The 27,900-nt window shown below is 48.5% G+C and overlaps 1 protein-coding gene across 2 annotated transcripts; it reads left to right on the top strand.

Annotated features, from left to right (window-relative positions):
* The first annotated feature begins 851 nt into the window (after positions 1 to 851).
* Positions 852 to 27,900, top strand: PGM1 (phosphoglucomutase 1). 2 transcript variants are annotated; one of them, XM_074906055.1, is made up of 11 exons: positions 852 to 1,155; positions 15,734 to 15,896; positions 16,179 to 16,325; positions 17,503 to 17,628; positions 18,601 to 18,791; positions 19,217 to 19,371; positions 19,969 to 20,084; positions 23,258 to 23,393; positions 24,976 to 25,159; positions 26,179 to 26,313; positions 27,639 to 27,900. In XM_074906055.1, the coding sequence occupies exons 1-11, from the start codon at positions 910 to 912 to the stop codon at positions 27,726 to 27,728; spliced, it is 1,689 nt and encodes a 562-aa protein (XP_074762156.1). In that variant the 5' UTR covers positions 852 to 909; the 3' UTR covers positions 27,729 to 27,900. The 2 variants fall into 2 exon arrangements, with proteins under 2 accessions (XP_074762156.1, XP_074762157.1); XM_074906056.1 differs by lacking the exon at positions 852 to 1,155 and adding an exon at positions 11,923 to 12,180.

Genomic DNA, 27,900 nt, shown 5'->3' with positions numbered 1-27,900 from the left:
GGGGTCTGTGATGACATTTTTTAGGGGCCTGGGGCAATGTCCCGTTGGGGCCTGGGGTGACATTTTGTCGGGGTCCATGGAGACATTTTGTCAGTGCCGGGGCTGATGTCCCACTGGAGCCCTGTAGTGACATTTTGTCAGGGTCTATGGAGACGTTAGGGCCTGGGGTGCTGTCCTATTGGGGCCTGTGGTGACATTTTGTCAGGGTCTGTGGAGACATTTTATCAGGGCCTGGGGTGGTGTCCCATTGGGGCCTGGGGTGACATTTTGTCAGGGTCCGTGGAGACATTTTGTCAGTGCCTGGGTTGATGTCCCACTGGAGCCCTGTGGAGACATTTTGTCAGGGCCTGGGGTGACATTTTGTCAGGGTCCGTGGAGACATTTTGTCAGGGCCTGGGTTGATGTCCCACTAGAGCCCTGTGGAGACATTTTGTCAGGGTCTGTGGTGATGTCCCATTGGGGCCTAGGGTGACATTTTGTCAGGGCCCGGGGTGGTGTCCCACTGGGGTCTGTGGTGACATTTTGTCAGTGTCTATGAAGACTTTTAGTCAGGGCCCGTGGTGACATCCTGCGAGGTGGCCGTAGGGCCCGGGCCCGGCCGGTGCAGGGTGCCAGCCCCAGAGCCCCTCACTCCCCCTCTCCCCGCACAGGGCTCGGCAGCGCAGCCTCCGCACCCCGGGGACTGCCGGCGCGGCGTTCCGCGGCTCGGCGGGCGGGCTCCTGTCATCTCGCCTCCACCTCACCGCCGGTACGAGACTGGGGGCTGGCGGGAGCGGGAGGGATCCCGCCGCTCTCCCGGCGCCTTTAAGGGGCGGGCGGCGGGGCGGGAGCGGCGGCGGGGCCGGCTGCGGCTGCGGCTCCCCCCGCCCCGGTGCCGCGGCCGGCCGGAACTCGGTGCGGCGGCCGGCCATGGTGCGGATCGTGACGGTGAAGACCAAGCCGTACGGCGACCAAAAACCCGGCACCAGCGGGCTCCGCAAACGGGTGACGGTCTTCCAGAGCAATGCCCACTACACCGAGAACTTCATCCAGAGCATCCTGGCCACCGTGCCGCCGGGCGAGCGGCAGGAGGCCGCGCTGGTGGTGGGGGGGGACGGCCGCTTCTACATGAGGGACGCCATCCACCTCATCGTCCGCATCGCCGCCGCCAACGGGGTAGGGCTCCGGCGCCGCGCTCCCCGACATTCGCCTTGGCCTCTCGGCGGGGAAGCGGTACCGGCCCGGGCCGGAGGCGGGTCCCGCTCCGCGGGGCTCCGCGGGCAGCGCAGGCCTGCGCGGGGGGAGCGGGGCGGGGTGCGAGCTGCCAGCGGGAAATTGCGGGCGCCTTGCGTGTCCGCGGAGTGGAAGTAAATCGGTGAACGACACGTCAGCGCGGGGACAACATTTCACGCAGGAAGAGTCACCTGGTAGACTTCGAATCACAGAACGGTTCGGGGTGGAAGGGACCTTAAAGCCCATCTCGTCCCAGCCCCCCTGCCAGGGACCTTCCACTAGCCCAGGTGGTTCAGAGCCCGGTCCAGCCTGGCCTGATACATCCAGGAGCAATCTGCAAGTGCAGAGGTGGGGAAATTAAGTGCAGCTTTCCTGTTAGTGCTTTTTCTCTCTTTGGGGCATAGTTGGGTTTTTTTGCAGCGAACAGCACAAACCAGTGGGAGGTCGGGCAGGGGGTGAGGTGGGTTGGGTGGGGAGTGACATTCCCTCCCGTGACGCTGGACTGCGCCTCGCTGCTGGAGGCTTCATCCCTCTTGATTCATCCTGGCCTTGTCACTTGGTCAGCCCAGGAGGAACCCAGCAGGGAGTGTGGTGGTGGTAGAGACAGCTGCATTGAAGTTCAGTTTGGAAGGGGAGACTTTTCACTACATTTGGGCTTTTCCAAAAGAAAATCATCCCCTTCTCCTGGGACACCCGACTCCTCTTTGTCAGCAGCAAGCTTTCTTCCTCATAGACCCAACAAGGAGGATGGCCTGAGGATGCTTGGTGGTTAAGGTTGGACATTAGGGTAAAACCTTCAAGGTACCTATTTCATCTTCCCAGTGGCAATCAGATGCCACAAGACCTTTAAATGTCTGGCTTCTTTAGAAAAAAATAAAATTAATTAGAGATTGCCGCTACCTTATAGCATAAAGAAGCAAATAACGGTTTAAGCCACGTAGAAATTTGTCTTTCGTGGGAAGGTTTTTTGAGGTGGTTCCAACTTTCAGTCCATGTCCCAGCATCCCTTAGCAGCAGCTGCCTCGCTGTGTGCACCTGTGTAAGGAAGGGATAGTGCAGCCTTCCCTGATGAGAAAAGCAGCAGACACTGGTTTTTTTATTTGTTCTAAGAAGGGGTTGGAGTTGAAACGTACAGTGTTCATGCCTGACTGCATGCGCAGACAGAACCTTGGATCCCTATGAATAAGCATGCTAGGAGATTTGTTCCCTGGGATGAAGCCTGGGTTTGTGCAGGTTTTTGGATGTGCACTCAGGGCCTGGTGGGATGTGGCAGCCTTCCAGGCACCGAGGAATTTGCCGTCATCTGCACCTCAGCTTGATCCCAGAAGTAAGCAAGGGCCTGAAGGTAGAACCATGCTGGAATCTGATTAGGTGTTTGCTTGGGAGAGGGTTGAGGGCCAGTCGCTGCTCGAATCCTCCCCCCAATCGTGCAGACACTCATGTATGGCAGCATTACAGTGCTGAGCTTTCTGCCAGAGTTGCAGAAGCAGATCCCAAGGGGTGCGCTTGCCAATGGCCATTTGCCTTGTAGTATTTTGTCCGTGTGAATTCAAAGTGCTAGGACAGAATTGGCTCTAAAGTTGGAAAAATGTTCTGGAAAGGCAAGAAAGAAAATGGGAGGTAGGGGAAGAAAACAGGTGAAAAATTATGTGGGATAAGAGCCAAGACACTTACATGAAGTGAGAAGTTTTACTTTTAAAAGCTTTTCATTCTGAATTGTTAATTTATAAAACAAGATACTGGCCATGGCCTGAGACAAAATGCTAGACTATTTCAAGCAAGAATTTGGCAATATTGCAGCATTACCAGCCATCCACTGATGCAGGTTCTCTATACCTTTGTTGTAGCAGAACAGAGGTAGTGGTATAGGCTTGCCAGAGTGCTGTAATGCCATGAAATTACCCCATTTTTTCCTTGCAAAGATTCAAAAAGGATTGGCAGGTCAATAGCACTGCAAAATCATAGATCTAAGTATCCCATTAAAAACAAAAACCAAAACAAAAAGAGGAGGAAAAAGATCACCCAAAGGAGCATTGAAGAGAAGACCAAAATGTCCCCCGAATTCTTTAATAAATGAAGAGCGGGTAAAGCCGGGGTAAGTAACCAGAAGGAGGTACAGTGAAGTGATCTACAGAATACAGAGCCATTGAAAACTTGATACACAACTGCTGGCTAAGTGAGGGGCCCTGGCCTGGATAAGGCAGTGCAAGTGTTGCATTGCCGAACTCAAGAATGGCAAAACCGTCAGGTCCCAAGAAATGGGGTGACTAAAAATAGAAAGTTTCTTTAGCAAATGCAAAACGTGAGTTTTTAATAAATTTCTGCGTACTTCCTTTGCTATTTTGGAATGGTTAGGGGATGCTTGCTCTCTGCAATTACAGATTCCCTGATAGTTATCACAGTGTAGTTGAGTAAGAGCCCATGGAAATCTTCTCTTTCAGTTCCCGGATAGTTACCACTGTGTAGTTGAGTAAGAGCCCGTGAAAATCCTGTTTCTTAACAATAAATGTGAAGTAACTGGAAGTTGCCTACCCTTCAACCCTTCTGTTAACCAGTAAGCATGTGTACTGCAGAACAGGGAACACATGGTAAATTGTTCTGGGGACTGTGTTTTTTTTTTCTGAGTGCTGGGGCTCTCAGAGGGTCTCCTGATTCCAGCAGCCAGTTCTCAGAGAATGACTGTAACTTCATGCTGAGAAATCCTGAGTAATACACAGAAAACTCCAGAGGTGGCTGCACTGCCCTGTCGGGACATCTGAACTGACAGTGCTGTTTTGTCTGTAGAGAGGTGATTATTACAGTGCCTGTGAGGGACTGGTATATAGTTACAGCATGAATGTGGTAAACTGAAAACAAGAAGTAAGAGTAAAGATATAATGAAGATAAGCTTGAGCTACTGCCTTTTCTGACATAGCTCTCCCGATTGCCTGACTGACAAGGTATGTTAGACCAGGCTGTATTCTCTCATCTGAAGTCAGCCAGCCACCTGTGCCAAAGCAGGCGCTGGAAAACTGTATTTATGGCCCTAGGGATTAAGAGGTTATTGGATTAATACTTTAAAATCGTGTGGTTTTAAGATCTGGTTGAATGATCCTCTTGATCCCCAGGAGAAACCTGAGGACCACAGTTTGATTGTTAGTTTTACAAGGTAAGAGGAAAGGATGCTGAATTGAGTTTTAGTTCTGTCTCCATCTGTAATGGTTAATATATAACTAAGTATTTATATTTGACTAGCAACAACCTAATTTGTCGTTGTGCGATTAAGGAATGTTTATCCTGTTTATAAGTTTGCATTTATATAAGTCAACTAAAGTAGAGGTGGTTGGTTTTGCCCTTCTCAGTTGGCATCTAGTGTAGCCTGCCTGCTTTGTTTTGGTCTGTTGTGGCAGGTTTCCTTCATGTTTTTCCCCACATAGTTAGTGAGTCTGAGTCTTTTAATTACATGAATAAAAGCTCCTGTTGGAGCATCACCTGTCAGAGTAGAATTGTGGCTGTACAATAGTTTTATGTCAAAAGCATGGAAAAATTACAGACTTGAAGAGATAAATCTAGATCTGATTGTATAGCTAGCACCAGATCGATACACTAACGCTGTCACCTGCTATTCAACAAATCTACTGTGCCCCCCGGTTCCTTCTTAAATAAACAGATTTCAAAGTGCTGCAAAGTAGCTGCGTTAAAGCAAATTGCTTGAAGGCGTTTTGAATGCCAGGCAGTGCTTTGCATGTTAAGTACTAGCCCGGTTTTGTTTTACTGCTGCAGGACAAACGGTGCTTTTATTAGAAATACTGCTCTTTACCCTAGAAAGTTTGGTTTCCTGGCTTGGCTGCTATTAACCTTTTTTCCTACTCAATTATCCCAGGGAAACCAAGTGTTTAAACTCTGTTGCATTGCTCAGCAGCTCTTTTTTTGCCACTGCTCTGCTCCCTTTTTGTGTGCTGTTCTGCCATCCAGACCAGTTCCCTTTCTGACGGTGCTGAGCCCGTAACAAGCGGTATGGTGTGGTGTGGGCTTGGGGAGCCACGTTCTGGTCCTGGCTAGAGTGTGCCCATGTTCCCAGCCACAGCATCCCAGCTGTGGAAGGGGCAGAGTGGGACCAGCACATCTGTGATCTGCTTTGGGCCTACTGATGGGAGGTGTTTGTTAACTGCTCACCCCTATTTCAGCCTCACTTGTTTTTCTTACCTAGTTTTTAAGAAACCTGTCACCGACGTCTCTTCTTCTTGATCGTGTCTCTGCACAACACTGTGCAGTCAGCCTTAGCCTTGTTGGTTTGCAGATCATCCATTCAGCAGTCAGCATCCTTATCCTGAAGAATAGACTCCCTCAGTCCTCAGGGTCAGATCTTCTCTTAAAGTAAAAAAACCTCCTGGTGTTAAAAACATCAAACTGAAGTGATGATAAAGTTCTTCCAAAAAGCAATGCCCATACCAGAATTAGACGCAGTGATGCTAGATCCTACAGCCTATTAAGAAAAACCTCAATTTCCAGTCTTTCTTACATCACTGTTTTTTTCAGAAGCAGAAGGGGAAATTGAGATGTGGTATCTGAAGTAAGGAAATAGATACAAACTATGCCATGAGCGTCCCCACGCAGATATATCCTGGCTTCAGATTATGGTGGGTTTTAGAAGATAACCATGCATGCAGCAGCTCTTACAGCTCAGAGACTGCTTTTACACTAGCTTAGCCTCCTTTTGCCTGTAAAGTTAATTGGTTTATTTTGGTTTATAATTGAAGGTTATTAAGGCAGTCGTCAGGTTGTCCAGTTTCAGTGCTTTTTTGGAATTTTAAACTCTACAGTAATGAAACTCCAGTTCAAAGGAAGATCTAAGGTGCTTTGCAGTTAATCTCTGCAAATCCAGCAGACAGAGTTGAAATTCATACTAACAAGGGTTTAACTGCGATCTCCTGGAGCAATGACTCTGTATAACCAGAAACCTCAGCTCTGGCTGTGCTGGTAGGGCAGTGGGATGGAGTCTCATGCCTTCTTGTTGTCAAGGCAAAGTTTGGGATAGGTGAGCTGGACGGAATAGGTGCTACTTTTATGTATTTATGCCATGTCTGGGCTGCACCAGGATCAAGAAATGCACTGTGGTGGGTCCTTGCCACCCTGTTGTGATTCTCTCTGACCTAGCCAATATATTGGTTAATGTTACAGCTGTTGAACTGGAACATACCTTAGAAATAAACAGAAAAAGCATAAGATATCAGTAAGAAGTGCAGAAACGGATGCATAGGCAGAAGTAATAAAATATGAATGTGATATGTACATTTATAATCACGGTACAAGTTGTATTAAGCAGCAGATTTGGTGAGCAGACCACAAAGGCTGTTGGCCTGTTATCCAGAAAAACAAACGTTATTCCTAGATTTGTAAATAAGGTGATTGCAAGTGAAATCCGGGAAATAAAGTCTCTGATCTGGGGTACCACCCCTCAGAGGGGTGCGGTCTGCTTGGGGGGGGGGACTCCAACAGGAATGACCTGAGGCTGGGCAGATGGGGCCGGTGAGGAAGGAATGAATGTAGCCTAGAGGTGGGGAGGATGCTGGCAGTCTGCGAATGTCTGCGATGATGCTGCAGGCAGAGAGCTAACAAATTGTTCTCTGGTCTGCTGAGGAAATGGAAAGAATTAAAAATGTGACAGAGGAGGTTTAGGTTAGACATTAGAAAGCACTTTGGAAGCTTAAGGCTAATGAAAGGAGTGTGTTGCCTGGGGAGGTCACTAAATCTCTGCCTGGGAAAGCCTGTAATGAGAATGGTTTGGGTAGGGTTGACTACAGCCTTTCCAGCCCTCTTTCCTGCTACTGTACTTCAGCTGCTTTTTACCCCTGGGCCTACAGGCGAAGCTTCTCTAGCACATCCTAATAAGTCTGTGAGAAAACGTTCATGTATGTCTCCCCCTCTCCCCTTCTATCCATGCTGTTCCCTGCTACGTATAGACGCCTCGCTGTCACATGTACATACTGTGGGTTACTGACTTGCTACAGACAGCAGCTTGGCTCTGTACACCTGAAACCAGAGCTTCTGTCCCTGACCCTGCAAGGTCTAACCAGGTATGTCTCTGCTCCTCACACCAGCATCTGGCCAAGCCAGCCAGTACCCTCCCTCCGCTCCACAACATTGTCTGCATTTTGTGATTTTGGGTTCAGGTGCTGGTTTCTAAGATGATCCAGGGACAGGGGCTATCTCTCAGCAGGCTGGGGCCAGAAATCCCAGAGCATTCCTGGGTCTGCTCAAGGTAAACCAGCTGGAATCCCTCTCCTGTTCCCCAGTGCAGGGGCAGGACAGCAAACACCAGGGCAGGCCGAGGTAATATGCAGATTTGGGTGTGCTTTGAAGAGCCGACCTTTGAACAGAAAGTTTCTCAATCTTGGTTGCTGGTGTGTACTTCTGGCAAGGAGAGGATCAACCCTGCAGATGGTGGTTTCATCCCCAGCCCTGCCTCTGCCACCCATCTTGCTCGTCTCTTAATTTTAACCAGGGTGCAGTGTAGGTACAGAACAGTGTCTCTTAATTCTGTAGTGACTCGTATATCCGTGGTTGCATGTAAGTGTGCTCATGCTGTGGAGATGGTGCCAGATATTTTGCCTTTCTGGAATCTCTACTTCAAACCCTGGATTTTTAATTAATTCTTATGGACACAAAGGGTTTTGCAGTTGGAACAGCATTCCTTTTATGACTAATAGGCTTGCAGTTGGTCTGTTTATTTTACTTCGGCTCCATTTGTCTTGGCATTGCCAAATGTCACACACACAGCAGTGGCTGCCTGGACCAGAGTTGTACTCGGGCAGAAAGTGTGTGGCTTTGGCAGCTGAACAGCAGGGTTGTTCAGGGCTCCTGGCACCCTCTTACGGTGAGTGTGCAGGCAGCAGTGCAGGGACTAGAACTTTTCTGTGGGCAGGAGTCAGGGAAATGTGATTTCTGTCTTATGGGAAGTCACAAAATAAGTGTGAAATACCTGATTTGACTCTGTTCCCTGGGATTTCATGCTGTGTACCTTTTCTCTGTGTACCGCAGAAAAAAAGCATAAGGACATAACACCCATCACCCTAGGGTTGCTGTCAGAAAAATTCCTGAGAAGCAGGGAAAAGTCTGCGTCTAAACACAACTCCACAGTAAGGTGTGTTGATTTTATCCACCCGCTGAATGGGGAGAGAGAAGAGTGAGAGAGAGGAATGGGAAGAAGCTGAAAGGAGAGGAGAAGGGCTACTCACGGAGCAGGGGGCATCCTGCAGTTTGGAGAAGCCTGACCCAAGGGTGTTTGCAGGGGATGAAAAGTGAGAATTGCTGTTCAGTCTGGCTTTTGCACAGTGGGTTCCCCATCTCCCAGCTATTTTGCTTGCCTGAATGTCAGAATACAAGATTGCAGCTTGGAGGAAGGTTGTGCTGAGGGTGGGTTAGTGTCGGAGCGGGAGGTTGGGAGAGCCCAGCTGCCTGCTCCCAGGCTTGGGGAAGGCTCCAGTCAGCCACGGCCCGAGTGGGTGGGATGAAGGAAGATGCCAGAGCTCACGTAACAGGAGAGGGGAAGGGGCAGGGAGCAACAATATTGAGCTCTGCAATGTTTTAGTGAAGTTTAAGTCCTCTGAAAATGTCTTTTTACCATTAACCAAATTCAACAATTCGTAGTTTTAACTCTGTTCTGGTATGTCTGAAGTGCAAGACAGTAAAAGGGGACCTTTTACTGAGGTACTGCCCTGGCACATTGGCTGTTTGGAGGGGGAAATACTCTCACCAGCCTCTGACTGCCATGAGGAATGAGAGACCTAGGAAATATGACCACAAGGAAAAGTTAAGGAAATTGGAGTTGTTTACTGTAGCAAAGAGAGAGCACTCGGAGTCTATATGCTAAAGGATTTTTTTTAATGTGTGAGAAGTTGTCAGGAGGAGGATTATGATCAGTTTGTTTTCTGTGTGTCAGCTCAGGACTTAGACCACAGCAAGGAAGATGTACAGCAGATTGTAGGAAAATCCTTCTAACTGCCAAGGCTAATTATGAACTGGCACGGCTTACCTGGAGAAAAAGATTTCAAGAAAAAGTTATAGCAGCTTTCTGGAGGATGCCCTAGGTGTATTTGATCCTGTACCAGTGCTGGGGAGGGAGCAAGATGACCTGCTGAATTCCTTTCCAGCCTGTAAGTGATCTGTAATGATCACAGGCATCCAAGCAAAGCCTCCCAGATCACAGATCAAATGATCTTTCCCCAGTCTCTGCTCCAGTCCTTAAGGTGGAAAGGATCCACCTTTGTCGAGCTTTTTTTCACCTCTGAATCTCTGGCAACTGCATGATCACCGAGCCCTGTACCAGTCCTGGCTGGCCTATTACTGATGATTTAGTTGATCCCAAACAGTGATGCCCATGTTGCAGGCAAGCCCTGGGACCAGGTGAGCACCCCAAAGCTGGCACTGATGGATTGTTCTTGTCTCTTTGCTTTACATGCACTAGCTCACCGCTGAATTTTGTATTTCCTTTGATAGAGTGTGTTTCACATTACGTACATAAGCATGGCACTAATGACCAGCACCTTCCTCCCCAGCTTCATGTGGTTTGATTCCTCTGTCCAGTACACGTGCGCTTAATTACACCAACAAATTCCTAACCCTGCCTAGGCCTTTTCCCTGCCGGTAAGTCCACGTGCATCCTCTCCGTGCAGCCTCTGGAGCTGGTAGGTGGCCTGTGCCCTCCTCCTGTTGCTTCACGCTGCGGCATTTTGCAGGGCAGTAAGTTTATCTCGCTGGGAATAAGAAGAGAAGGAGCTTGCTTAGGCCTTTTCCTGCCAGGGGACTGGCTGGTGTGAGGTTCCTCATGGCTCATTTTGGGAGCTGGGTTTTGTTTTCTGTGCCACTAGAGGGAAGCCTGTGCCTTTGCATGAAAATAAAGGACGTCTCAGCTGCAGGGTGCTGAAATAGCATGGGTGTATAAATACAAAGCGATTGTTACTAGCTTTGTATCCCGGGCAGTCTCACTGGTCGTGTAAAATACGTGTTGTCCTAGTTCTGCAGTACACGTGCCTCTGTGTGGTTTGGTGGGGGAAAAAGAGAGGAATTAAGGAATCAAATTCTGAGCAAAAGAAATTGCTTCTGGGGCTCTGGAGGGATCAGGCAGTGCCCTGCAACGGCCCAGCTTTTGTCTAAGCCAGCGCTTGGCCCTTTGGCAGGCTTGGGTTTGGAGGCCGTGCAGGGCAGCAGCCTTCGGGGTTCCCACAGATGGCTCGGAGAGCTTTGCTGTCTGAGAGCAAACCTGAATTAAATTCCCCTTCCTTGAGAATTCAGTTCCCTTCCTAGGGAAGCTCGTCTGGCTCCTCGGCTCCCCTGGGGGACCCGGTTGATGCATTCACAGGTCAGGTAGAGCCTTTCTCTCCAGAGGTGTTTTTCTGCCTTCAGCCATGAGGTTTCCCCCTCAGTCTCATACAAATTATGCAGCTCGATTTTAACCTACTGATGCATATAACAGGATCTCTTTACCCCTTGGAAGAAACTCTGTCAATTATTGGAGCAGTGACAGAATCAGCACCTCAGGAAACAGTCCCATGAGTGCCTTCATAAATTGTCACAATTCAGCTGTGTACGCATCTCCTTTTCCCACCTGCTTTTTAATAATGGGACAGACTGAGTCATTACAAAGTGTATGTTCTTTAATTGCTCCAGTAATACCTATAAAGTGTTTCCAGCAGCTCAGACAGAGGACTCTGAGTGTTATTGAAGAGGTTTGGAGGAAACTGATGTCAATCTAGCAAAGTTACCTTCCACATGTTTAGGAAGATGATGCTTCAGAAAAGTTTCTTGGTATCTGAGTCTCTTCTGTATGTGTTTAAGCTGCTGCAAAATTAAGGTTCAGATTAATTCAGATGCCGTTTTCCAAAACACATTTTAATAACTCTGGGTGCATATACTGCCCTTGGTGAGGCTTGTGTGGGTATTCAGTTGAAACTGTTGCTCTCGTGGCTTTTGAGCTACTCTGGGTTTTTCTTAGTGAAATGAAGTTTGTCCCGCTATTCATCATGGATAATGTCCCTGTGCTTGAGAGGGAGCCCGTGGAGAAGTCAGGTTGTCAGAGCAGGAGTCGTGTGAGCAAACTGTAGGTAACAGATCTGTTGCCTTCCATTTTAAGAGTGACCTTTAACTCACCAGACTTTGCAAAATAACTCTAGCAGAGTGCTGCCATGCCCGCTGGAGGCTTTACCTCCCGGGGACCCACGGCCTCGGGGAGCGACGTGATGGCGGGCCCGGGCCAGCGGCCTGGCTCTGCCGTGCAGATCTGCTTGGCTGGCGAAAACGCCGGGCTCCGTCCCGGGCAGCACGTCGGTGCATCCGAGCAGGGGGCCGAGCTGCTCCCCCCGTCGCTCCGGGGAGTTGGATCTGCTGACGGTGCCGGGCTGCCGTGGGTCATAGCGCAGAATGGCAAGGAGCTCTGCCTCTGGAAAACAGAAGATGATGAAGAAGACGAAAATCCCCTTTTCGCAGCCGTTTCAGTGAGGGACGGCAGCATGGAATTGTGTATTCTCCGTGACATTGATCCTCCACAACAAGTGCAAGAAAACGTCTTCAGTTACAGAAACCACATTCAGCTCAAGGTTCAAGGAGCTATTTTTGGGTGCTCAGCAGCTTCACTGAACTTCTGTCTAATAGGTGGGCCATTCCTGGTGTCAAGATTGATTTTTGTATTTTGGCATAGTTTCCTTTTTAAATGCATTTGTATGAAAAAAGAACATGGAAGACGCTCCTCTGCCTCTGTTGACCATGCCAACAGCTCCTTACAACGATCAGAAACCAGGAACCAGTGGATTACGGAAGAAGACCTTTTATTTTGAATCCAAGATGAACTATTTGCAGAATTTTATCCAGAGTATATTTTTTTCCATAGACTTAAGAGATCGACAAGGATCTTCTATGGTAGTTGGAGGCGATGGGAGATACCTTAATAAGTCTGCAGTGGAACTGATAGTCCAAATGGCTGCTGCCAATGGGGTTGGTAAATGTTAAATGACTACATTCCTATAGTCGTGTAGCTGATAAATGCAGAAAACATAATAAGTAAGTCACTACGAGATTTAATTTCCCCAAAGACTATACTCAACTGCTTATAGTTAACTTTTTTATGGAAAATCCGTTTGGTAGAACAAAAATTACTGTTTTTTCATTTTTAAGTGATGCAGTTGAAGTATATGGGAATACACCTGCAGCAAAGAAAATAAATACTGCTGGGTTTTTGTGTGTTCTCGTTTTGTGTTTTGGCATGCCGCAAGCGCTCGGCACCTGCGGATGTCATAGTGTCTCCATCAGATCATAAAACTCTGATATTGTTAAGAAGTGAAGAACTGGTGGAGCCATGGCTCGCTGTTCAGTGGCAGCTCGGCAGAAGCTCCTTCAGCACTGGTCTGAGGTGCTCAGCAAACGAAAACACAGGGTTGTGTTTCGGGGTTTTTTTTTTTTTTCTTTTTCTCAACAGGTGTAAGTTGTGGCTGTTTGATAAATACTCTGGGAGCCTTTGAAAACTGAAAAAAGATAAGGGTTAGCGAGTGAGTGGCAGCCTTTACAGTGGTCTCTGATAGTGGTGGAAGTCTGTGTTTCAGAAGCAGAACGGAACGCTTTGCAGTAGAGCATGGTTCATGCACTGCAAGACTCTTGGGCACTGAAGTTTTCCTTTTGCTTTTTAAGAAGAAATGACTGCTGTCTGTCCTGGGTGTCTTAGTGCAGAGCAAAACTTCATGCTGAGAGACCTGGCTCTTAGGAATTTGTTTGATGGAAAAACTTAGCTGATCACAGCAGGGTAGTTTGTAATGAATGGATGAATAGGAGGAGATTTTTTTTTTTTAATTATTTTTTTTAATCTACATATTTTCCGTTTTGGAGGAAAAAAAAATCCTTCGGCATTGCAATTTAATGTATTCCTCTTAAGGCAGTGTATGGAATGAGTAGCAGAGCTGGAAAATGTGCACAATTTTCCTGCTGCTTGGACTGCTTGACACTAGGACAGATTTTCTGCTTGTAGAGGCTGATCTTCACCAGCTGAGACTTTTCTCATGCATTTCTTTCCAGTGGTGTGGCCCATGTCTGGCTAAAATCTGTTTCGCTGCTGGTTTTGATATTTTTCATTGATTGTTTTTATACAATCAGGCTAGTACTGCGACTAGTTGTGCTCATCTTGTTCTATAAGGGATGAGTCCAAGGATGTTTTCAAATATAAAAAAACCACAAGAAGGAGATGTGTTTTGAGTATGCAAAAAATCTCTTTGTTGGTGTGTGGCAGAGACAGGTACTGTTACCTCTACAAATGTGGGATCAGCAAGGTTTCCAAATGGTGCCAAGCACACTTGCTACATTGGTGGCATCACATTGTGTGTTTTAATGATGATTATTTAGGTTAAAGGAAATGACCAGGGTGGTTTATCTACTTAACCTGACTTGTATAAATACAACTGGCTGTGTTTAGAGACTGTAACTGTGGCACGGTGTATAGGATTGGTGCATCTTGTGATACATCCCTTTTACAGAAAGGGGACTGGAGGGGTGTGCTGATGACGTGATGGAGCTGTAAACACCAGCTTCCTTGGCCTGGAAAACATATTTTTGGTGTAAAAGCATCAGCCTGCATCACTGGGGGTGGGTGTGTGCTCAGGAGGTCTCTTTGATTGCCCGTGTGCATCTTAATGGTGCTTTCCGTAAAACCAGGGTTTGCTTGGATTGTTTCAAAGTGCTGCAAGCCAAAATCGCTGCACAAAGTGGGTCTGTTTGTGAACAGGTCTGTTCTGAGCATTCTGTGAAAGGTATTTCTGCATCGTTACATCCTTCAATTTTTCTCATAAGAAATGCCAGAGAATTAAAAAAAGTTTGTGTCATTTGCTCCGCACGCTGCTACACTGAGTGACTTTTTCCGGTGGTTACCACAAAGGGTTTAGCATTGCATGGGTGGGGAATGACAGCTGAAAACCTCTGAAAGTCAAGGAGGACCCCCAAATCAGAGGGCAGCTTGTGTGAAGGAAGGTTTTTCTTCTTTGCCCTCCTTGCTGCAGGAGCAGCAATGCACATGCAAAAGCCAGAGTTCAGGTGTGCGGGGAGGATGGTTTGGGCAAGGACAAATGGATTTGATGTGTTCACCCAGCTCTTCTGCAACTGCTCTGTGGTTTGGGAGGGAAACTGCCTTGTTTTGCCAGTCCATCACAGCATCCCTTGAGTTGCACACGGGGTCTGGCAGAGCACTGATGCAGAGGGGTGTTGTGACTGAAGGTGGCCCTCGTAGGGAAGCTGAGAAACAAAAGATGACGTTTTAGGGAGGGTTTTCCTGGAGACTGTATTAATTCTTGGTGAAACTAAAGGAGTGAGGCTCGGAGGCTGGAATAAAACATGAGACAAAGTGTGCTGGCTTGGGCTGAGAATGGGGGGAAAAAAGCAAAACCCGTGTAGATTGGGCTACTTCAAATTAAATGTATGCTGTAATCAAGCAGTGCAGTCAGCCTGGCAGATGGGAACTGTGAGGGCTGGAATACTGGCTACTATGGGCAGCTGAAAAGAAAGTCATTCACTTTGGGTTTCTAAACTGCTGTTTCACATTTATGCTCGTCGTTTGCTAGAGGTGCAGTTCTTTTAGCGGCACCTCGCTCGCCCAGCTGGTCTCTGACAGCTGTAACGTGTGATAACTGATCGGCAGCAAAGCTGGGGCTTAGCACCAGGCAGTGCCACGGGAGAGGAATCACAGTCATCCAGCGCCCTTGGCTTAGCACCGAACCCGGCCCTTCAGTCTGGGAACGCTGCCTTTCGTTTTCTGGTTTATCTTGTGTTTGAATGAAATTCTTCCTCTTTTCTCCACCGTATACAGGGTCTAATCTCCTTGGCTGATAGAGAGTAGTCTGGTATTTTTTAAAATCTCTGTCACCTCATTTGAGGGCTGTGCTAAGGAGCGTGTTCTTCCAGAAAAATATTCATCTTCTATTTTATTACACGAACTCCAGCAACCGGATCGTGATTACTTTGTATTGCTTAGCACATTGCTCTGGATTTAATCTTGGTGATGTTACTAAATTTATGGGAAGGAGGTGTGTTATACCTGCTGCGAGGAAGAGAATCTGCAGCTGGTCCCATGGGATTAGTGACAATGATCAATTTTTTTGTTTTGTTTTGTTTTGTTTTGGCTTCTCAGTCCCATTGTGTCTTTTGAAAGCAGAGTTCAAGACCATAACCAAAGGGGTTTGGTTTTTTTTTTGTTGTTGCTTAGATGCCTCTGGAAAGCTCAGCTCTTCAGTGCAAGCTGCCATTTCCAGTTGAGCTGCAGCATTCATAAAGGAAAATGCTAAAAAGGCACAACAGAGCGGGGTCAGATGCTGACCTTCACTGTACACTGCGGAGAGCTTCAGCAGCCTCCCAGGAACAGGCTGTTGCCTTGCAGAGAAGCAGCACCTCTGCCATCAGCACAGCTCCGGGGGGGCTCTGGTTTACCTGTCACCAGCATTTGGGGTTTTGGGCAGTTTTGCTGCTTTTCGGATTTGGGACTCAAAATAGTTTGTTTTGCTCTTTAATTTTTCAGATTGGCCGCTTGGTCATCGGGCAGAACGGCATTCTCTCCACCCCAGCAGTGTCCTGCATCATCAGGAAAATCAAAGCCATCGGTGGCATCATTCTGACAGCCAGCCACAACCCCGGTGGGCCCAATGGGGATTTTGGCATCAAATTCAACATTGCCAATGGAGGTAAGGTTGCTTGGTTCGGGTTGATTTGCTTCGTTGTTTGGCTATTTCTTGTGTTGACCCCAAGGAACCTAATTTACCTGTCTTAATATCACCGAAATTCAGTGCCCTGAGCAGTGGGTTTCCCTAAACAGAGCAAGTGATTGATCTGCTCCCCTCATAGCCTGATATTTCTCTCCAAGGGAGGTATTTCCAGCCCCGGGTCTTTTGCTGTACTTCTGAAGTGCACCTCTCTTGCGGTCTGATTTTTTTAATGTCTTCCCCCTTGACTGTTTTGTCTTGCAGGTCCTGCTCCTGAAGGTATCACGGACAAAATTTTCCAAATCAGCAAGAAAATTGAAGAGTATGCAATCTGCCCAGATCTCCAGGTGGACCTGAGCACCATTGGGAAACAGCAGTTTGACTTGGAGAACAAATTCAAGCCATTTACAGGTAAACGTCTGTTCTTCCTCTTGGAAAGTTTCCTTTCAGGTGGGGTTGTTGTGGACGTGCTGTGAATGGGCAAGGACATTTGGTGTTTCTGAAGGACAGACAGAGCCATTCTGACCTCTCCTTCTCATCTCTTGGATAAGCCAAGCAAGGACATTGCTTCTGGTCACGCCCCTGGCATCCTGTGTTGGGTTTTTTTGTTTTTTTTTTTTCCTGCATCTTACTTCGTGTAGATACTTTAATTATATCCTTGTTTCTGTCCTATAAAAGGTTGTACTTTGGTAGGTAAGTCTGATCCATCAGACCTCACTAAAATCAGAGACTGTTTTGTCTGTAAGGGTACCATTGACATGTACTTGTGAAACAGACAACTCTGCAGTTAAAGTGCATTTTTCTGGTTAAAAATTACAGTGTTTAATCTTTGTAACTGATTTTTTTCCCCGTAGTTTCACATATAAAAGCTCTCTCTGTGAGTGGGAAAGCCATTACATTTCACACATGACTTCTGTCAATTAGCAGTGAAATATAAAAATACATTTAAAAAAGACTTTTGAAAAACACTTACTGCAGGTATTTTTTACCATCTCTTGGTGATCTGTGCTTGTAATTAAAAAAACCCCACAATTAAATCAAAAGATTTTAAAAGTTGGTATTTCTCTCAGTCCCCACTTCTGTATAGTGTGATTTTTATCTTAATGGGGATTTCATGGCTCTGCCTTTATATGGCTTGTTAATTGCAAAGGTGCAACTCTTTCAAACTATGAGGTGCACAGTTCTCTTTGACTTTGGTGGAAATTGGAGATCTGATTTTATGTTTTTTTTTTTTTTTCCCTTTTCCTTTAATGCCACTCTGCAGGTAAAGTGGAGTGGGACTGAGCCCTCTTGAAAGAAGTCCAGGGAGCTGTAGCTAGGAACAGTGTTTGTCTTCAGGATTTTGTTGGTCCATTTGATCTGTAACCCAATTAGCAATGACAGCTTGTAATTAAATTCTTAATATAGGACCATTATTATTGTCTTTATGAAATGATTCTGTGGGATGTTTAAAGGCTTTATGCTGAGCCCTGGCCCTTTGCACTGAGGACTGTCAGCACCCTGCCACATGTAGCAAAATTGTTTTTCTACAAAGATTTCAGACTCTTGAGAATTGTCACTTACTTGCTTTTTATTTTTTTTTTCCTAGTGGAAATTGTGGATTCGGTAGAAGCTTATGCGAATATGCTGAGGAACATCTTTGATTTTAGTGCATTAAAGGAACTGCTTTCAGGGAAGAACCACCTCAAGATTCGCATAGATGCTATGCACGGAGGTACGGGTGGGCTTGGGTGTGCCTGGCACTGGGTATCCCCGGGGCTTTGCCACTTCTCAGAAGAAAACTTTCTTCCGGTATTTACATCCATCGTTTGTAAATTTTGTTTCTTGAGTTTTGCAACGTGCGTTTTTCTTTTGGCGGGCAAACTTGGTTGCAGCTTTACGTTGTTTTCTTTTGTCAAATGTTTGGACTTGGGAAATGTTGGGGGTTCGGGGGGGGGATGCTGTATGGCTCGCTCATGTCAGTCCCCACGAGAGGCAGAGGACGATGCTGTGATCCGAGCTGCCCTGGCAGACTCGGCATCAGCTGCTGTCCCATGGAGGCCACAGCGGTTAGCCAGAGGTCTGCCCATGGGTGTTCGAGTACAAAAATGGGACTGTTGGAGGGTTTTATATCATTTAATCTACATGCCAAGCTTGTGAGTCTCCGTAGACATTTTCAGGAGCTCCCTAGCTTTCTTGTTTACCTTGTCTCCAGGCCATTCCCATTCCTATGCTCACTTATTTTTATTGTCTACATTTCTAGCTTTTGAGAGCAGTAGATCTTTTTGTACAGCTGGATGCCTGTGAATCCCACATATGTTTTGTTCTGTTGTATGGGCTGTTGTACTAATGCCTCGGTGAACTCTGGGCATAAGCCCTTCACAGGGGGGTCCTGGCTCGCACACTGAGCCTCTGGCATAGGCTCATCCTCACCTCTAAACCCATGAGTGGTCTCGTTTATTTATCAGGACAGCCCTTCAGCTGAAAAGCTTGCTTTGACAAGAGCTTGTGTGCCTGGATGAGTCAGGCTTAAGCACACCTATGTGCTGCTTGGGACTTTTGATGTGGATGTTTCTGTTTTAGTACCTTAAACTATATAAACTGACCCAAAGCGAGCAGACTGGAGGCCTGGGTGGTTACGTGGCTGGCGCAGAGCTGCCTGAGGGCAGAAGCTGACTCCTTTCCTCTTCCTGTTTTGCTGTGATAGTTGTGGGCCCTTACGTAAAAAAGATCCTGTGTGAGGAGCTTGGAGCCCCAGCAAATTCAGCTGTGAACTGCACCCCGCTAGAAGACTTTGGTGGCCACCATCCTGACCCCAACTTAACCTACGCTGCCGACCTGGTCCAGACCATGAAGACAGGAGAGTATGACTTCGGAGCTGCCTTTGATGGAGACGGGGTAAAGGGGCTGTTCCGTATTCACCTTTTTGCCCTTTAGTCAGCTGTGGGGGACTGACTGCTCAGCTGCTTTCAAGCAGAGGACAAAGGCAAAGACCTTTCTTCTCCCTCTCTCCCTTCTGTAATTGCAAATAGAAGTGAACCACTTGTTGCAGTTTGCCACCATGGCAATAGTTGGCTACTGTGTGAATAATGAAGTCCAAACTGTATTTAAATAGCTTTAAAGGCTGTGAAAAATCAGCAGGAAGGTGAAATACTATACAGGTGCTGCTATTTAACTTCTTCAAAAATCTGTATTTATTTCAGTGCAGTCAGAAATCTCTCCCGAGTTGTTGGGTTTATAGGCTGCGCCTGCCAAGGAGAACAAATTTGCAGCCTTTTTGTGCGAAGCAGGGATGAGAGCTGTTTCTCTCTTGTCTTCACCAGGATCGCAACATGATTCTTGGGAAACATGGCTTCTTTGTGAACCCCTCTGACTCTGTCGCCGTCATCGCTGCCAATATTTTCAGTATCCCTTATTTCCAGCAGACAGGAGTGCGTGGCTTTGCCCGGAGCATGCCCACCAGTGGGGCTCTCGATAGGTACCATCTGCCTCTGTGCGCGGTGGGAGAGGGGAGGGGAGCCCTGCCGAGGAGAGGGACTGTCCATTTTGTGGTTTACCCCCAGTCTGGGGTGGGGAGCGAGCGCGTGCTCTGCCTGAAGGGTGAAGCCGTGCCAGGGCTGCCTGCCGGGGGGGGCAGGGAAGTTGAAGGAATTAAATCCTGGTCGGGGCCATGGCAGAGCTGGGCTGTGCTCTTGGCTATTTCTCTTCCCTACAGATAAGCCCAACCTATGGTCCTCCCCACTTTTTTTTTTTTTTAATTTTAAAGTTGATAGTGTTACTTTCTTTGTTAAATGCTTTGAGATCTACAACTTAAAATTGCTTCAGAAGAGCTGTGTGTTTGTATTTATTCTTTGCTTGCACATCCCACCCATTTCCTGAACGTTATATGGGGGTAAAATAGAAAATTGCTGAACAAATAATTGTTTATTGTAAAAAAACAAAGCAGTGGCACGACCTGCCTTCAGTGTTACCCCAAAAGAGATGCTTGGTAGCAACTGAAGCTCCTGCTGCAGTATTTCACACAGGAGCACTAAGAGTCCAGCTGTGATGTGACTTAGCCTTCTTACCTTTGAAGGGTGGCCCACGCTACAAAGATTGCTTTGTATGAAACTCCAACTGGCTGGAAGTTCTTTGGAAACTTGATGGATGCAAACAAACTGTCTCTGTGTGGAGAGGAAAGCTTTGGTACTGGTAAGTCAGCGTTCCTGATTTCACCAATGATGGTATTATTCCTCCTCTTGGTTCTTTATTGTGCTGGGTCGCTTGGGATTTGTCTTTTATGTGTAGCTGTTAATGCTTCTTAAATAATAAAAAGCTTGCAAGAATCACTGGTGGAAACAAACACAATGCTAAAAGTTTTGTGAGGCAAGAGCTAGTTCTTTCAGCTATTTAGGAAGGCATATGTAGATACGCAGGAAGTTTAGGGGCCTCTTTACTTGCCCGGTCATTGAATCTATGGGGATTAAATGCAGTGTTAAATGTATTTTTCAACTCTTGGTGGCCAGGAAAACTTTCTAAATGTTTTCATTTCTGGAAAGAAATATGGTTTGGAGCATGCAGTTTTATTAGGGAAGGTTTCAGGTCACTATTAAATCTCTGAGCTTAATAGGGCCCTCATTTTCCTCTTCTAAAAACAAGGTATGATTTATAAAGTTTAAATTAACACTTGCCTTTGAACAGTCTAAGCAAGTTATTAGGTTACTGAGAAACAAAGTGAACATCTTAAGGAATTTACTAGGGGTGTGCACGTGACACAAAACTATTATTTGTGAAGGGAAGTTAAAGCGAGCAGATCTCATCCGCGTCGGAGCGGTGCGCTCACAGCGCGTGGCGTTCCCGGGAGGCCTCGGCAGTTTCTGACTTCTCCCGAGGCATCTCCCGCGGGGTTTTAACGTCCTGACTGTGGAAATGGGACCTTCCCAGCTGTGCAGGAGGTCAGCACCTAAATCATGCACAAAGGCTTGCGTTTTACCTGGTCTGAGCTGTCCCCGAGTTCTTGTTTTTCCCATTTTCTAAAGACTTCCGAAGACGGGGGCAGCTGGTGGGATATACAAGGCAGAGGGTCTGGAGGGAATTTCAGTTGGATGATTTCAGGCTCAAACCTCGTGTGTTTTCATCCCCCCACCCCATATTTCAGAAAAACATTTTAGCCTGTGCGTGGGTGTCTCGGGGCAGGGATGGCCTTAAATCGCCAAATGCCTGAACTCAAGTGCTTTGTGGAACTGGGGTGCACAACTTGACGGGAAAGGAGAACCCCAGCTTTGCTGTGGCTGAGGAAATGGCATCAGGGACTCTGGTTGAAAGCAGTTTGCTCTGGGGCTGAAGCAGTCTTCAGTGACAATATTTTTGCAACCAGATGCTGTTCTGATACATGGGATTTTGGCCTCAGGTTGGAAGGAAAGGGGAATTTCAGAAAATGTGGTATATCTGTAAAGAAATCTTGAAGTAAATCATGATTAAAGAAAGATTTTGAAGTTTTGCCCTGAATGATTTCAGCATGCGTTAAGCTTATGTTCTGGACTTTGGCTAATGAGAAGGTACTGGCATTTTGGTAAATAAATAAAAAACAAAACGGAGCAAATGATTCATGGAGCTGCTGATAGGAGATGGTCTCTAATGAGCAGCTCTCTAAAATTGTTTCCATCTTTTATTGTACGAGCAATGAGCTCATAGTTTCTCTCCATCCCCCAATAGGTAAGTGACTCTACATTACAAATGAAAGTTTCTGATTCCATTTGCAGTGGGGGCTGAGAGACAGGTTGGGGATTGTGGCCACGCAGCATCACATCTGAGTGGCCAGGGACTGAGGCAGTTTGCGGCGGGACGGGGGAACAGATTAAGAAAAAGCTCAGGAGTGTTGGACACCCCCCACCCTGCGAAGGGGGTTTGTCCATCTGGTGTATAGGCTTTAAGGAATGAAAAGGGGAGAGGAAGGTTGTTTGATGGCAAGTTAATGAGGAGTTGTTTGGAGCCGGACAGAATGTGAGTGCTGAAGGGGAGAGAGGTGAGGGAGCAGCCAAATAGACCCAGTAAAAATTGAAACAAACTGTGACCCAGTGGGACTGGAGTCCAGGAGCAATTAGAGTAATGCGACATGACAGAATTCCTGCTTGCTTTCCTGGGTATTTTATTCCAGCAATAAGTTGATACATCACATGGGACTTCTGTTTATTTAGCATTCCTCTCCATCACCTCTGTACAGCTCTCCCTGCTGTAAAGGACCGTGAGGATAATTTATCGCTGCGTCCACAATAGTGGGATTTGTGCAAAGCGCCCCGTAACCCAAGCCCCAGCCTCTTTCCCCAGATGATTGCCCACTCTGGCAATTCTTGAGAGGGTAGAACGGCAGCTCGGGAGTGCTCTCTGCATTAGCAGGCGTACCCTGGCTCCTTGGGATTTCATTAATACCTGGTTGGAGGCTTTCCAGAGCTCAGAGGATAAAACTCAGAAGCTGTGCGTCTGTGGGGCACAGCGAGCCAGAAGCCTGGAGCCTGGCTTGGATGTATTCTGGGCTGCCATTTGATCTCTCGTTTAATTTAGGTGCTCAGGGTGCTGTCTAAGCTGCACCACCCTCTCGGGTTTCCCCAGGGCCTGGGTGCTGTGCAGCCCTCGCCCCGGCGCTGGCAGCCCCGCTCCTGGGGCAGGGCTGGGCTGGTCTCTGACAGCTGCCTCCTCTCCCTGCGACTCTTGCTTTGGAGGGATCCTCTTCGAGCCAAAGGAGGGCCTTGTACAGCCTTTCGGGGCCTGGCGTGGGGCAGGGGGAGCAGGCAGAGCCGCTCTCGGGGTTTCGGCGCGTGAGCGAAGTCCCTCCTTGTGCTGTTCTTCGCCACCCAACGAGCTGCTCTTCTCTCCGATGCGGCGTAATTGCGGAGTCGTTCGGGTTTGGCGTCCTCAGCGAGGGCTGACATTTTTCTTGGTGCTCAGCCAGAATATGTGCTGATCAGAGCATGCTGATTTGGCAGGCAGTACGTGACAGCTGCTTGAGGAGGTTGATGTTAGTCCTTCCTGAGCTGTTCCTTTGCATTTGCCTTTTTTTTTTTTTTTTTTTTTTTTAAATTTTTTGATGACCTTTTTGCTGTGCGTCCCCCGTTACTTCCTTGGGAACAGAATTAAGGATCTGTGAACAATGAGCGTGTGTGTGTGTGTGTTAAAAGGAGCCGAATGTTTTATTTGGGCTATAGCTAAAAGCAGATGATATCTTGAACCATTTTAACAATACAGCAGGGTTTGAGCTCGTGAAATGCCTTCCATTTGTGAGCTTGCACGGCTGCCAGTTGGATGGAGGAGAGGAGACGAGGTAGGGCCTAGCACGGACTCTGGTGTGAAAGAGGTGGGAGACGTGTTTGTGCTGTGGCTCTCTGCAGGCTCCGACCACATCCGGGAGAAGGACGGGCTGTGGGCCGTCCTGGCCTGGCTGTCCATCCTCGCCACCCGCAAGCAGAGCGTGGAGGACATCATGAAGGATCACTGGCAGAAATACGGCAGGAACTTCTTCACCAGGTGGGGAAGGTGCTCCCGGCACCTCACGCTCGCCTCTGTGTTCGTCCCTCCGAGCTCAGAGCCCCAAGCACTGGTGGCACCAGCCTGTGCTACCGCAGCGCTGCTCTGTCCCACTGCGGGACCTTAAACCTCCCCCAGCAGTTGGCTGCAGCGGGCAACATCTCTGGGTTAAACTAAACAGGTATTCACCTTGACCTTTCACAATGTCCAGTTTAGGATTTGTTATTCTCAACATAAATCTAGTATCAGAGTCTGCAAAAGCTGTACGTTTTATATGTGCAAGGTATCCTTTTTTCTTTTGTCTTTTTTTGCCATTGGAACAGTATGTTTCTTGAGACCACAAATCACAAGTTAATTTGTAGTATCTTCAGTGATGGCAATGTCTTACTGAGCCATTATTTACCTGGCTGAGTTTCTGGCCAGTCCCAAAATACTCCAAATTAAACCGCATGAAAGATGAAAAGGGGAGTGAGAACAAACCTGCCCGTAAGCAGAGGTGGGAACACCGGCTGGAATGAAAGCATCAGGCAGAAATCTTTAAGCTTGGAAGACCTACATGAAAATTCCATCTCAAATTGCCAAATGAAAGAATGTGCCGTTTCCCTTTTTTTTTTTCCCCTTTTTTTTTTTTTTTTCCCCCCCCCACCCCACAAAGCCAGCATACATCTGAGGCATGTGGAAAAAAAATGCCAAAGTCTAGAATAAAAAGGCAGTCTTGTAGCACCCGAGGTATGTCTGCATAGCAAGCGAGGTGCAGTGGTAGGCAGGGGAGCAAGCCCGTGCGCGCTGCCGCCGGGCAGGGCACAGACCGCACCGGCAGCGGGAGCACAAGGTCTGGGGTCCCGGTGCCGCCTCGGCCGCCCGCTGCCGCCGCCCTTACCCGGTTCCTGAGGTCACAGCTGGCACTGGTGTGTTGTCGTGGGCTGCCATCGCACCCGCCTCTTGCTGTGGGACACGCACGAGGATATTCAGGCAAAATGGTTGTCGTGAGGAACCTGCTGAGATCCTATCGGTGGGATTTAGAGTAAATTTTTGCAGTCAGTGTTGTTGGGGTGTAGCCCTCTCTCTTTGCTATGCCTGGCGCAAGGCAGCACCATCTGTGCTTCCAGCTCTCCCCACGCCCAGCGCCTGCCATACGCTGCAGTGTCCCCCGGGGGTTTGTGTTGGGCCGTAGCTATATTGCTGCACAGATCCTCCTCTCTCCTCTTCCTGTCCTCTCCTCCAGCAAGGGCCTAGACAACAGCTTGAAACTGCCCCAGGGGAGGGTCAGGCTGGGCAGGAGGAGAAAATGTTTCCCAGCAAGAGTGGTCCGAGAGTGGAAGAGGCTGCCCAGGGAGGGGGGAGTCCCCATCCCTGGGGGGGTTTCAGGGCCGTTGGGATGAGCTGTGGGGGATGTGGGGTAGGGGAGAACTTTGTAGAGTGGGGCTGAGGGTTGGACTCGATGATCCCGAGGGGCTTTTCCAACCTGAGCGATTCCGTGATCTACGGGGCAGACGCAGTGTTTAAACAAGGGTGTCCCAAAATGTTGCTGCTCGTTACATCCTCCCCCTCCTAATCTTTGTGGTGTGGTGACTGGTTGCAGATACGACTACGAAGAGGTGGATGCAGATGCAGCTAACAAAATGATGAAGGATTTGGAGACTGTGATGTTTGACCGCTCCTTTGTGGGGAAGCAGTTATCATGTGGTGACAAAGTCTACACGGTTGAGAAAGCTGATAATTTTGAGTACAACGATCCCGTGGATGGAAGCGTCTCCCGAAACCAGGTGGGTGCCCCTCAGAGGGGTGTTGTGCTCTGTATTTTGGGCTTAATATTTGTCTGTTGTGTTTGCACCTCCTTTAAAGTCAAATGTTGCGTTTGTCCCTTGGAAAATCTTCTCTGCCCTGTGTTTGCTGGTGGGATCCTGCCCTGCGGGAGGGAAATTGCTGCCTTGGAGAGAGGGAAGGGCCTGGAGGGAGCAGAGCTTCCCTGCAGCTACCCCAGGAGGGGAAGCAGCGACGGCGCTGAGCTGAGGGGGATCCTTCGGGCGATGGGTCAGCAGCTGGGAAACGGGTTGTGCTGAGTGAAGGGCTGAAGAACCTCGCTGGAGCACGAGGTGCAAACCCTCCTGTTCAGGTTTTGTCTTGTCTCCAGCATTAGAGCCCCAGGTTGCTGCAAGTTAATCCTCCTGAGCTAGGTTTGTCCCGGAGCTGGTGACACTCCTCATGTGCTTGTTCCCCAGAGAGCAGGTAGCAGAGCAGAGCAGCTGTGACGGGGGAGGAGGTTCCAGGCTCCAGAATTCACAGGGGTATTAAATACATGTGAGATGAGTAACCTCTCACCAGGGATCATTGGGATAAAAATGTCCTGTAGATGGATCGGTTTGAGAGCATCACGTGGAAGTGGTTTGAGAGCATCACATGGAAGCAGAGTGGAAAGAAGAACAGGGAAATCCCGCCTTGCCTGTGGGGTGATGGGAGCATTTTCCTTGTGTCTGGACTTCATGGAAGAGCAGTGGGTGGGTGGTGCTGCGTCCGACACAGAATCGGGCCCTGGCTCTTGTTTCCAAGCAAGCGCCGGGGCCGGGGAGCTTACAGCAGCAACGCGTGCGGGAGCTCCAGCAGGTTCTCCAGAGTGGGTTAGGAGGGACGCTGCCCCCTCTGGGACTCCGAGGGGGATAACAGAGGGGCCTTCCGTGGCTCCCTAAAGAGGAGGCGCTCAGGGATCACCCGGGTCTCGTGGCAAGTACCGCGGCGCCCAGGAGACGCGTGGCTGAGGCTCTTCTCCTCCCCGCTGTCGTACCAGGGCTTGCGGCTCATCTTCTCCGATGGCTCCCGCGTCATCTTCAGACTGAGCGGTACCGGCAGCGCCGGAGCAACCGTGCGGCTCTACATCGACAGCTACGAGAAGGATGCTCAGAAGATACACGAAGACCCACAGGCAAGTGTTGCTTCTCGGTTGGGCACCCAGACTTCCTAAAAAGCTTCTATCTTTGGTTAGCACTGCTTTGCTTAGGGCTCCGTGGAGGTGCGAGGTGTTTTGGAAGCAAGGGCTTTGGTATCTTTAATCCCAGTATAAATAGATGTATTAAAAAAAAACCCTCCGTGTGGAACTTAATTGCTTGAGCGTGGCCAGAGAAGGGCAACGGAGCTGGGGCAGGGTCTGGAGCACAGGTCTGCTGGGGAGCGGCTGGGGGAACTGGGGGGGTTCAGTCTGGAGCAGAGGAGGCTGAGGGGAGACCTCCTGGCCCTCTGCAACTCCCTGCCAGGAGGGGGCAGAGAGGGGGGATGAGTCTCTGGAGCCAAGGCCCCAGCGCCAGGCCCCGAGGGAATGGCCTCAAGCTGCCCAGGGCAGGGTCAGGCTGGCTCTGAGGAAGGATTTCTGTGCAGAAGGGGCTGTTGGGCGTTGGAATGGGCTGCCCAGGGCAGGGGGGAGTCCCCGGGATCCCTGGAGTGGTTGAAGAGTCGGGCTGAGCCAGCGCTGAGGGATCTGGGGGAGTTGGGAACGGTCAGGGGGAGGGTCTGTGTTGGGCTGGAGGATCTTCAGGGGCTTTTCCAACCCAGATGGTTCTGTGAACAAATGTTATTTACTCAGAATCCCTCCCAGCTGCTCCTGCAGTCGCACCTTAATTTTCCTGTGTGTTGATGTGACATCTGTGGCTGGGTGCAGGTGTGGGGGGACACTGTTTCAGCCCCAATCTGACCACCTAGTTGCAGTGTTGCATCGCTAGGGATAACATGAGCTCATTGCTGCACCCAATTTGGGAAATACTGGTTTAAAACAAATAAATGGGGGTAAAAGGATGCTGTTGATGACACTGATGGATTAAACTTAGTACAGGACACAAGTTCTTCACAGCATCATTTAAAAATGCTGTTGACCTCTCTTGTAGGCTCGGGAGGAAAAGAATCCTCGTTTTAAATTCCCCAGCGAACAGTCTTTGAGCTCCTTTTGCCTAACTTACTGTGCCTCTATTGACAAAAATACTAACAAAACCCCCCACATTCTGCGAGGCATGAACTAAATGATTTAACATCCTGTGCTGATGGTGCAGCGAGTTTGGAGTGTGGCAGAACAAGGGTGGCAGCAACAACCCCGGAGTTTTCCTCTCGGAGTTCTCCTCTCGCTGGGAACCTGAAACGGTCCCTCCCTCCGCAGCACCGAGCTCCGGGTGTCCTGGGCTGACCCCGCCGCCTGCGAGGGACGGGTGGACGCGCCGGGCGGAGGCTGCTCGGGGTTCTGAGCCATCTCTTTCCTTCCTGCAGGTCATGTTGGCACCTCTCATCTCCATCGCCCTGAAACTTTCACAGCTGCACGAAAGAACCGGCCGCACCGGTCCCACCGTCATCACGTAAAGGCTTGGCCAGGCCCCATGCCCGAGCGCACACCCGGTGAAGGAAGTCAGCCTGTCTCCCCTTTGATTGTCAGATCTGTCACTGACAAGAAGAATATTAATTTTATCTCTGTATTTAAGAACACTATTGAACTGCAAAGGATAGACAATAAAACCAGCCCCTGTCAACGCTT

Source organism: Athene noctua, chromosome 5 (assembly GCF_965140245.1).
Source record: "Athene noctua chromosome 5, bAthNoc1.hap1.1, whole genome shotgun sequence".
NCBI lineage: Eukaryota > Metazoa > Chordata > Aves > Strigiformes > Strigidae > Athene > Athene noctua.
The sequence above is the reverse complement of the archived record's forward strand: the minus strand, read 5'-3'. Positions and strand labels throughout refer to the sequence as shown.